At 67.0% G+C, this 10,639-nt stretch overlaps 2 protein-coding genes and 1 pseudogene across 7 annotated transcripts; 1 reads left to right on the top strand and 2 right to left on the bottom strand.

The window, feature by feature from the left end:
• Positions 1-175: 175 nt before the first annotated feature.
• Positions 176-2,974, bottom strand: MIEN1 (migration and invasion enhancer 1). Its single transcript, XM_065039442.1, has 4 exons — positions 2,818-2,974; positions 1,866-1,963; positions 1,327-1,403; positions 176-993 (listed from the first exon to the last, which is right to left on the bottom strand). The coding sequence occupies exons 1-4, from the start codon at positions 2,901-2,903 to the stop codon at positions 910-912; spliced, it is 345 nt and encodes a 114-aa protein (XP_064895514.1). The 5' UTR covers positions 2,904-2,974; the 3' UTR covers positions 176-909.
• Positions 2,477-2,595, bottom strand: LOC135576236 (5S ribosomal RNA; annotated as a pseudogene).
• Positions 2,975-3,928: 954 nt separating the features above from the next.
• On the top strand, positions 3,929-10,468 carry GRB7 (growth factor receptor bound protein 7). 6 transcript variants are annotated; one of them, XM_065039315.1, is made up of 15 exons: positions 3,929-4,067; positions 6,256-6,412; positions 6,490-6,634; positions 6,711-6,867; positions 6,960-7,081; positions 7,439-7,513; positions 7,622-7,759; positions 7,830-7,940; positions 8,051-8,149; positions 8,637-8,717; positions 8,784-8,900; positions 8,979-9,039; positions 9,126-9,213; positions 9,542-9,635; positions 9,709-10,468. In XM_065039315.1, exons 2-15 carry the CDS (start codon positions 6,267-6,269, stop codon positions 9,853-9,855), a joined length of 1,581 nt encoding a protein of 526 aa, XP_064895387.1. In that variant the 5' UTR covers positions 3,929-4,067; positions 6,256-6,266; the 3' UTR covers positions 9,856-10,468. The 6 variants fall into 6 exon arrangements, with proteins under 6 accessions (XP_064895387.1, XP_064895384.1, XP_064895386.1 ...); XM_065039312.1 differs by having other exon boundaries at positions 8,622-8,717; XM_065039314.1 differs by having other exon boundaries at positions 7,436-7,513.
• The last annotated feature ends 171 nt before the right edge of the window (positions 10,469-10,639 follow it).

Below are 10,639 nucleotides of genomic sequence, written 5' to 3'. Positions count from 1 at the left end.
TCTTGTCCTTTCCCTCAGCTGCCACCACCCGGAGGGCAGGACACACTTTTTGGGAGGGTAGAAGTCCCGATCCCACCGGGCAGGCAGGAGTCAGGACCTGATTTAAACCCATTTTCATGCTTCAGTGCCCCTGTCCCCCGCTCCGTGACCAAGGGACGCACGAGGGACCACCACCTTCTCCTCCGTCCTTTATTCACCGGGTTTATACACAGTATAGAATAAATAGGGGGGGCCCCTCAGCTGCCCCCGGTGAGGGGCAGAGTCGTTATGGGGGGGGAAGCTCAAGGACGGGGCGGGGGGGGAAATCGTGGCTGTTAAATAAACCTCTTGACCGTGGGGACGGAGCCGAGACGGGGTTCCCATGCCCGGGGGGGGGCAGCCGGTCCCCGCTGCCCTCGCACCAGTTTAAACAGTGACAGGAGAGACTTTAATTATTAACGAATCGCACTAAAAGTTGCGAGTGAGTGGTTTTTCCTCTGCTGGAGGGGCTGGAGCTGCCAAGTCCCCCCCACCACACCTGGCCTGGCTCCCCCGAGGGCCGGAAAGAGAGTTTGGTGGTGGGGCCCCCAAATCCGCAGGGGCTGAGGGAGGGGAGAGCCCCCCCCCGCCACTGCTGAGGGGGAGGCAAAGGCAGAGAGCCCCCCCACAGCGATGGGTCAGGCACGGCAGGGACATGACCCAAAGGGACTGGCCAGAACGGCCCCCCCAGCCCAGTGACACCAGTACCGGCAGCTCTGCCCATCCCAGCGCTCGCCCCTAGTTACCGGGGAGGGTCCTGATGTTGTCACATCGCCCCAATGTCCCTGGTCCCCCCTGGATGTGGAGGAAGCAAACGAAGGCAGCGTGAAGCTGGGGGGGCCAGTCGGAGGTCACTGGTGGGCGCCGGGAGGTCCCAGCCAGGCGCGGGGGCTACAGGATGACGCAGGGGGGGCGGCTGTTGGTGATTTTCTCCAGCGGTTCCCCATTCCTCGCTCGGCGAATCGCTTCAATCAGCTGAGGAGACAAGAGGGGAGAATACGTGGGGGTCAGGCAGCGCTGTGGGGGCAAATCCCAGCCATGCCAAGGCAGGAAGCCCAGGAACCTTTTTCTCCCACTCCCCACACTGCTGAGAGTCGCTCTGTACCCCAGCAGGACCTGCAGCAGGTCCTGGCAGCGTGGTATGAAGGGGAACAACACCCGACGGGATTGTGAGTGTCACCAGAGCTTGGGGAGAACTGGCGGGTGAGGAAATGGGGATGTCGAGGGAAAAACAGGACATGGGGGAGGTCGCTGCGAAAACAAACCCGCCTCTAAGTGACACAAGGACCCTGCAGGGCCGGTACTCACGTCCTTCTCATAGGGAAATCCTCCGTTCTCCAGCTTGGAGAAAACCAGCTGCCCGTTGATCTCAATCTCAAAGGCACCTGAAAAGCACCCAGGGCCAAACTGTGAGCTGTGTCCCCAACCTGCACAGTGTCACAACCCCGTGTCCCTGCCCTGTATGGTGTCACCAACCTGCCGCCCATCCCACTGCCGTTCCTGCTGCACCGAGCGCCAGCACAGGCACCCGGGAGGCACAGACGCTGCGGTGTCACCCCCAGCGGCAGGACAGGGCTGGCAGAGCACACAAGGCACTCCCAGAGAGCCCGGGGGGGCTCCCGTCAGCCCCCCAGGCTCCAGAGTCTCTGCATGCCCCGAGACCTGGGTGAGGGGCAGCCCCCACAATGTGCAGCATTCAACAAGGGTACAACCCCCCCCAGCCTCACCACAAGGTTTCCACCTGCTCAGCCCCCCCAAACCAGGGCTGACACCCTGCACTGCTGTGGAAGCAGGTGGGGGTCACCCAACCCGCAGCGCAGCCCAGCAGGGCCCCCCCGCAGCCTTACCGGTGCCCCCCAGGCGGGACTCGATCTCGATGTCGGGGTACTCCTCCCGCACCGCGCTCGCCAGCTCCTGGTACGTGGGCTCGAAGCCACAGGGCTCGCTGGGAGAGGGGGGGCAGGTGAGTGGAGAGCACAGCGGGGGAAGCACCCACCACCCTGCCCAACCCCTCCCCAAAGTAGGGACCCCCAGCCCCCTCTGGCACCCTCACTGGGTAGAAGTTTCTTCTCATTTTTAAGTGTAACCTCTTGTGTTCCAGTTTGTACCCATTGCCCCTTGTCCTGTCACTGGTTGTCACCAGAAGAGCCTGGCTCCATCCTCCTGACACTCACGCTCTCCATATTGATCCCCAGGAATGAGTCCCCCAGCTCCCTCAGCCTTTCCTCACACGGGAGATGCTCCACTCCCTCCAGCATCTTGGTGGCTGCGCTGGACTCTCTCCAGCAGTTCCCTGTCCTGCTGGAACTGAGGGGCCACAACTGGACACAATATTCCAGGTGTGGTCTCCCCAGGGCAGAGCAGAGGGGCAGGAGAACCTCTCTGACCTACTGACCACCCCCTTCTAACCCACCCCAGGTACCATTGGCTTCCTGGCCACAAGGGTCAGTGCTGGCTCATTCCACAGCACCCGCTGTTCCCAGCTGGTCTCCCATCCAAGTACTGACCGGGCCCGACCCTGCTTAGCTTCCGAGATCAGACGAGATCGGGCGTTCTCAGGGCGGTATGGCTGCATATATTTTATATATACATATATATATATAAGTTCCCCAAGTACATCCAGATAGTATCTGAACTGAACCCTTTTTTCAAGTGCAGAGTAGAGAACCTCTCTGACCTGACCAGCCCCGTTCCATCCCACCCCCGGTACCATTGGCCTCCCCGGTTCTCGGCCGCCGGCAGCGCCGCGAGCCCCGCAGGCGGCGGAGCGGCACAGCCCGCGGCCGGCGCGGTGCTCACCAATACTCCACCACGATGCGGACCCGCCGCTCGGCCCCGGGCCCCGTCCCGGCCGCCGCCGCCGCCTCCTCGGCCCCGCCGCTCATCGCCGCTCGCCCGCCGCTTCCGGGTGCGCCCACGTGACGCGGCCCTTTCCGGCTGCGCGGCACCGCCTCCTCTCGTCTGCTCCCGCCGGGCACCGCCGCGCCACCTGCTGGAGGGAGGAGCGCACAGCGGCGGGGCCGCCCCCGCCCGCCGCGTCCCCACGGAACCCGCGGGGACCCGCAGCGACCCCGTGGGATCCGCAACGGCCCCGTGGGACCCGCGATGACACCGTGGGACCCGCAGCAACCCCACGGGACCCACAACCACCCTCTCAAATACCCCCATGGGACCCGCAGCCAGCCCCGTGGGGACACCCACAGACCCCAAGGGGTCACCCGCGGACCCGTGGGACCCTTGTGGAACCCTTAGCGTCCCTCGCGGGGACCACCTGAGCCACCCATAGGAACCTCTTTGGGGACTCTATGTCCCCAAGGAACCCATGAGGTCACCCACACCCCCTGTGGGGACACGGACACCCCTTATGGGGACACCCAAGACCCCCACGGGGGCACCCACGGGCTCTATGGGGCTCCCACGACTCCATGGAGATTCCCCGCCCCCAGGCCCCATGGAGACCCTCAAGGGCCCCCACAGACCCCCTAAGGGACCCCCACAGGTCCCCCCATCCCACAGCCCCCACCATGGGGTCCCTCCCAACCCTACAGGACGCTGCCATCTGCATGAGACATCCCCTGAGCCCCCCCACGCCTCACGGGGTCCCCACCCGTGCCAGTGGGTGCTGACCCCATGGGACCTCCCACCCCACAGGCCAATTTGTGGGGTCCCAGGGGAGCCCCAACTCAAACCTCACAGCCGGGGGGGGCGGTCTGGGACGGGCCACCCCCAGGACAGCCATGTCCCCCCCAGCTCCTGGGGTCATCCCAGTGCATTGTGGGAAACTCCCCATCACCAACACGGGGCGGTGGGCTGTGGGTTTGGGGGGGCTCAGACCCCCGGGGTTGGCAGTGGACCAGGCTGGACGCCCCGTCCCGGTGCCGGGGGGCTGGGGGACACCCCTGGGTGCCGGGGGGGGCCAGTGGCGGGTGGCCGGCCCGGGGCGCAGTGATGTCAGGCGGGGGCGGGAGCTGGCGCAGGTAGATAAAGCCGGGGAGAACAGGAATCCCCGGTCCGGCGGGAGCCTGGCGGGACGCGGCGGGCGCCTGCAGGTAGGAACGGGGCCGGGCTGGGGGTCCCCGGCGCCCTGGGGACCATCGCCACCCCCGGGGTTGTTGGCTTTGTCCCTCCGACGTGCCCCGTGTCCCCCTTTGCTCTTTCCCCCCCGCCTTCCTCCCGGCTCTTCCTCCTCCTCTGCCATCCCGGCACAGCCTCACCGCCGCCACCGCCGCCCCGCAGCCTCTGCACCCCCGTCCCGCCGCCCCGGCACCCACCGGGACCCCCACTCACCATTGACGGACCTGGGACCCCCGTCCCTTAGCCCTGGTGGCCCTGGGATCCTGTCCCTTAATCCTGGTGGCCCTGGGATCACATCTTATAGCCCCAATGGCCCTGGGACCCCATCCCCTAACCCCGACCCTGTCCCCAACCCTGGTGACCAAAGGAACTCTGTCCTACACCTCTGGTGGCCTTGGTCCCCCTGTCCCCTCACCTGGTTGCCCTCAGACCCCATCTCATAGTCCTGGTGGCTCTGGTCCCCCTGTCCTGTAGCTCTGGTGGCCCTGGGACCCCATCCCACAGCCTTGACGACCCCCTGCCCTGCAGTCCTGCTGACTCCATCCATGAACCCTGGTGGCCCTGGGACTCTGTTCCCTAAACCTGATGGCCCTGGTCCCCCTGTCCCTTAACCCTGGTGGCCGTGGTCCCCTTGTGCCATAGCCCCAAGACCCCAGTTGCTCTGTTTGTCCCAGACCCCAGGGACACTCTGTGTGTCCCCATCACCCCATCAGAGCATGGTCACGGCCATCAGGACAGCACTGGCACCGGGGTGACCTGAGGCCACGGTGATGGGCTGGCAGGTTGGTGACAGGGCTGTGCCGCTGTCCCAGGGTCCTGCAGGGACCCCACCTGTCACACTCCCCTCGGTGTCCCCTGCACCCTGTTCCACTGTGGGCAGCGTCACCCCACCTGACCCCTGGTTGTCCCCATTGTCACCCAGGGCCTGGCCAGGCAGGGGGACGTGGCACAGCCAGGGCAGAGGAGCAGGGACAGAGCGGTGAGTCCCTGCCGGTGGGACAGCCAGGGCAGGGACGTGGCGGGGACAGCAATGGGAGGGGACGGCGGTGGCAGCCGTGCGATGGCATCAGTCCTGCCGCCCATGGACTTGGACCCCGGGCTGGCCGGGAGGCGGGGACGGTGACGGTGACGGGTGGATGATTAACCCGGCCCCGTGCGGCACCGAGGTGACGGCAGGGCCAAGTGTGCACCTGTGGCCACCAAGTGCCACCGGCGCAGCCACCACCTGTGTGTTACGTGTGCGGCATGCCGGTGGCCCTGTGTGCCACCCCGTGCCATGGCCGGGCTCTTCATGGCCACACAACCCCCACATCCCCATCCCAAATCATTTTGGGACCAAAACGGGCACTCTGGTCGGTGTCCCCACATCCCCTGAGCGCTGCGGCACCGCGTGGGCGCCGGCACCGGGCTGGGTGACGTGGCGGTGCGGGGGGCCGTGCCGCTGGGTGGGCTCGGGGCCGTTCCCACGGCGGGCGCCGGTCCCTCGCCCCCGGCCGCCGGCGCGGCCGCCCCGGCGCGGATGCCAGCGCGGTGAGGTGGAGCTGGGAGCGGCCGCCAGAACCGGTTTGGCTGGACCTGAGGAGGTGTCTGGGCTGGGCCCCCGCCACGCTCCGCTTCCTGCTGCTGCCGGCGCCGGGGCTCAGCCTGGCAAAGCTCGGCCTGGCAAAGCTCAGCCCAGCAAAGCTCAGCCCAGCAAAGCTCAGCCTAGCTCACTTTGGCCCAGTTCAGCTCAGTCCAACTCGGCTCCACCAGCCCCAGTCCAGCTCAGTCAGTGTCCCCAGGCTCTGGGTGGTGACACGGGGACACTGCAGAGGGTTCCGTGGGGGCTGTGGGGACTCCCAGGTGGCTCATAGGGGCTATGCCCCCCCCAGCTCCTCTCCTGTGCCCCAGCTTCCACACTGGGCCGGGGACCCCGGGGGGGACAGGCGGGGCGGTGCTGAGTCACCCCGCCAGGTGCTGAGTCAGTGCTTGTCTGGGCGCCAGCAAAACATCCCCCCCGGGCAGGCGGTGCAGCCCCCAGCAGTGCCGCGGCACCAGTGTGGCAGTGACTGGTGGCCCGTGTGGTCCCCAACCCAGTGGCCATGGGGATGCCCAAGGCGGCCACAGACCCCCGACCTCCCCACCGGAGCCTTGTGTGGAGCAGGACCCGCTCTCTCCCCCCAGCAGATAATGCCATGGAGGGGGGGGCTCAGCCGAGCAGCCTCCGGGACCCCCCCGGGCCGGGCGGCGCAGAGCAGGACGGGGTCCCCGGTGAGCGGGACGGGGGCGAGGGGCCCCCTGAGGTCAAGCGCTCGCAGCCTCTCTTCATCCACAGCAGCAGGTGGGTTGGGGGGACCCGATCCTGGGGAATGGGGGGATCTGGTGCTGGGGGGGAGCTGAGCCCATGTGTGCCCGCAGCCGGCCGGTGCCGCAGGAGGAGCCGCGCGCCTCGTCGCTGCCCGCCATCCCCAACCCCTTCCCCGAGCTCTGCAGTCCCTCCAACTCGCCCATCCTCAGCAGCCCGGCCCTGGGGCAGGGACCCCCCCGTGAAGGTGCTTCACATGTGAGTTGCGGGGCTGGGGAAGGGTGGGAGGGAGCCGCGGGGCGCGGGGTGCCCTGACCGCCCCGTTCTGGCGCAGGTGGTGAAGGTGTTCGGCGAGGACGGCGCGTGCCGCTCACTGGAGGCGTCGGCGGCCACCACGGCGCGGCAGCTCTGCGAGACGCTGGTGCGGAGGACGCGGGCGCTGCAGGACCAGAGCTGGGCCCTGGTCGAGCTGCACCAACACCTGGCGCTGGGTGAGCCGCTGGCATGGCACGGCACGGTATGGCATCGCGTGTCCTCTCCCTGGCCACCACGCTGAGCCCCGTTGTGTTTCCTGTCCCCGCAGAGCGGTGCCTGGAGGACCACGAGGCGGTGGTGGAGGTGCAGAGCTCCTGGCCCCCCGGCGCCGACAGCCGCTTCGTGTTCCGCAAGAACTTCGCCAAGTACGAGCTCTTCAAGAGCAACGCGGTACGTGGCAAAGCCCACGGGGACGTGGGTGGCCAGTGGGGACCTGGGTGGCCCACGGGGACATGGATGTTCCATGGGGACTCGAGTGTCCCATGAAGACCTGGGTGTCCCACGGGGATATGGATGTTCTGTGGGGACTCGAGTGTCCCATGAGGACCTGGGTGTCCCATGGGGTCATGGATGTTCCATGGGGACTCGAGTGTCCCATGAAGACCTGGGTGTCCTACGGGGATATGGATGTTCCGTAGGGACTCGAGTGTCCCATGAGGACTTGGGTGTCCCACGGGAACCCGTATGCTTTCTGGGGACCCCGACCACCCTGTGAGTGTCCCCTGACCCCCCTGTCCCCCCCAGCAGTCCCTCTTCCCCGAGGTGATGGTTTCCAGCTGCCTGGAGGCGAACAAGAGCATGGCGCATTCTGAGCTCATCCAGGTACGGGGCCACCGCCCTCGGCTGTGCCATGGGGACATCACTGTGCCATGGGGACCCCCCCATGCCCTGGGGACCCTGCCATCCCCCTCAACCCTCGTGTCCCCCCAGAACTTCCTCAACTCGGGGAGCTGCCCCGAGGTCCAGGGCTTCCTGCACCTGCGGGAGCCGGGGCGCAAGGTCTGGAAGCGTTTCCACTTCTCCCTGCGCCGCTCGGGGCTCTACTACTCCACCAAAGGCACCTCCAAGGTGAGGGGACGGGTGGGGGGCACGGCGGGGGGGGTGCAGTGGGGCTGGCACTGACACCCCCCCACCCCAGGACCCCCGGCACCTCCAGTACTTCGCTGACCTCACGGAGTCCAACATCTACTACGTGACGCAGGGCAAGAAGCTCTATGGGACACCCACCGAGTTCGGCTTCTGCATCAAGGTGGGGGTGTCCCTGCCAGGCTGGGGGGCCGAGGGGACTGTCCCTTCCCCTGCCGAGGGGTCTCTGCCCGCCAAGAGCGGCCCAGTGATGGCTCTGGTCTCCCCCCGCAGCCCCACAAGGTGCGGAGCGGTGTGAAGGGGCTGAAGCTGCTCTGCAGTGAGGATGAGCAGAGCCGGAGCTGCTGGATGGCAGCTTTTCGACTCTTCAAGGTGGGACATGGCCCCCCGGGAGGGTACAGGGCCCTGTGCTGGGGGGGATGCTGGGGACATGCTGGAGGATGCTGGGGAGATGCTGGGGGATGCTGGGGAGATACTGGGGGATGCTGGGGAGATACTGGGGGGATGCTGGGGGGGAGCTGGAGGATGCTGGGGAGACACTGGAGGATGCTGGAGGATGTTGGGGAGATACTGGTGGGATGCTGGGAGATGCTGGGGAGATGCTGGGAGATACTGGGGGGATGCTGAGGAGACGCTGGGGGATGCTGAAGGATGCTGGAGAGATACTGGGGGGATGCTGGGGGGAAGCTGGGGGATGCTGGAGGGATGTCCCCATCCCTGTGTTAGAAAAGATGCAGGATGAGTGTCCCTGTCCCCACACTGTGTGGATGTGGATGTGGAGGTCCCCATCCCCACGCCAGGCGGGTGTCCCCCTACCCCCCTGTGGGACCCCCCCCACTGACAGGCCCATTGCCCCCAGTACGGCATGCAGCTCTACCGCAACTACCAGCAAGCGCAGGCGCGGCTGAGCCAGCCCTCCTGGATCGGCCCCACGCCCCTGGTGAGTGCCGCTCCCCCACAGCCCCCAGCCCACGGGAACCCCCCGTCACCCCAAACCTCCCCGCAGCGAAGCGTCTCGGACAACGCGCTGGTGGCCATGGACTTCTCGGGGTGCACGGGCCGGGTGATCGAGAACCCCAGCGAGGTGCTGACGGTGGCCCTGGAGGAGGCACAAGCCTGGAGGGTCAGTTGGGGTGCAGAGGGGTGCTGGGGGGTCCCCCTGAGCCCACCCTCATGCCCACTCCTTGCTTTGCACGGCCAGAAGAAGACAACGCACCGGTACAGCCTGCCGGCGGCTTGCCAGAGCTCCCCGCTCAGCGCCGGTGAGCACAGCGGGTTGTGCCGGGGGGGGTCCCTGTCCCTGTCCCTGTCCCTGCCCCCCCCATGCCTGACCCCTGTCTCCCCACAGCCATCCACCGCACCCAGCCCTGGTTCCACGGGCGCATCTCCCGGGAGGACACCCAGCAGCTCATCGGCCGACAGGGCTTGGTGGATGGGTATGGGACACCTGGGGGGGAACGGGGTCCCCAGGGCTCATGGAGGGGACATGGGAGTCCTGGGCGGGACATGACCCCAGGGCTTATAGGGCCCTGTGGCTCATGGGGTGATGCAGGACCCCTGGGAGATGGGGGAGACTTTCCCAGGGGACATGGGGTGTGGGACCCACCAGGGATGTGGGAGCCGGGGGTTTGTGGGGCTCCCAGGGGGATACGGTGTCCCCAGGGGATACTGGACTTGTGGGGGGTGTACCTGGGACCCTGGGGGTGACACAGAGGTGGCAGAGGGGACCCAAGACCAACAGTGTCACCTCCCCGTGGCTCACAGTGTCTTCCTGGTGCGGGAGAGCCAGCGCAACCCCAAGGGCTTCGTCCTGTCCCTGTGTCACCTGCAGAGAGTCAAACACTATCTCATCCTGCCGGTGAGTGCCGATGGTGGCCCCGGGGGGGCCGGGGGTGCTGAGGGCGGGGGGTCTGATCAGTGTCCCCCGGCAGAGCGAGGAGGAGGGCCGGCTCTACTTCACCATGGACGACGGGCAGACGCGCTTCGCCGACCTCATCCAGCTCGTGGAGTTCCACCAGATCAACCGCGGGATCCTGCCCTGCAAGCTGCGGCACTACTGCACCTGCGTGGCCCTCTGAGCGCCCACCGCCACACCGCATGGCACCGCCGGCACGGCACGGCACAGCCTGGCAAAGCCCAGCACGGCTCGGCACTGCCAGCGTGGCTCGGCACAGCCCGGCACTCTTGGCACTGCTCAGCACAGCCTGGCGTTGCCGGCACAGCTTGGCACAGCCTGGCGTTGCTGGCATGGCTCAGCACAGCCCGGCATGGCTCGGCACAGCCCAGCGTGGCTTGGCACAGCCCAGCATTGCCGGCACAGGGCGGTAGGACTGGAGCCAGCTCAGCGCAGCGCACACAGGGACAATGACATCTCCTCTATCACCAGCCACCCCCCTGTTGTGCCCAGCTCTGCCTGTGGAGTCCTGGGGTGCCAGTGCCGCTGGGCCCCCCACACTCAAGCACTTTCTCCCCCCCACCCAGCACCGGCCCCAAGTGTCTCCAAGTGTCCCTGGGGGGCCTGACACCCCTCCTTCCCCAGGCCAGGTGGGTCTGGGGGTCCTCAGCCCCAGGATTGGGGTCCCGGGGGCGGGGGTGAGGGGTGCACCCGCCACTGTGTCCCCCACGTCCCCGCAAGGCCAGTCAAACTGTGACGTGTTTTATACAGCAAGAATAAAGGTTATTTTTTCAGAATTTATGCCTCGTCCCCTCTAAAGGAAAAGCCAGGGAGCTGGGGGCATCAGTTCCCACAGCCCCCCCGCTGCCTGCGGGCGTGCGGCTGGCGGTGTCCCCGTGTCCCACGGTGTCCCCATGGTGCCCCAAGTCCCGCACAAAGGCTCCTCTGTGCGTCCTGAGCACCACGTG

The sequence above is a fragment of the Columba livia genome, chromosome 23, assembly GCF_036013475.1.
Source record: "Columba livia isolate bColLiv1 breed racing homer chromosome 23, bColLiv1.pat.W.v2, whole genome shotgun sequence".
Classification (NCBI taxonomy): Eukaryota; Metazoa; Chordata; class Aves; order Columbiformes; family Columbidae; genus Columba; species Columba livia.
Note: the sequence above shows the minus strand (reverse complement) of the source record. Positions and strands in the feature narration are given on the sequence as shown.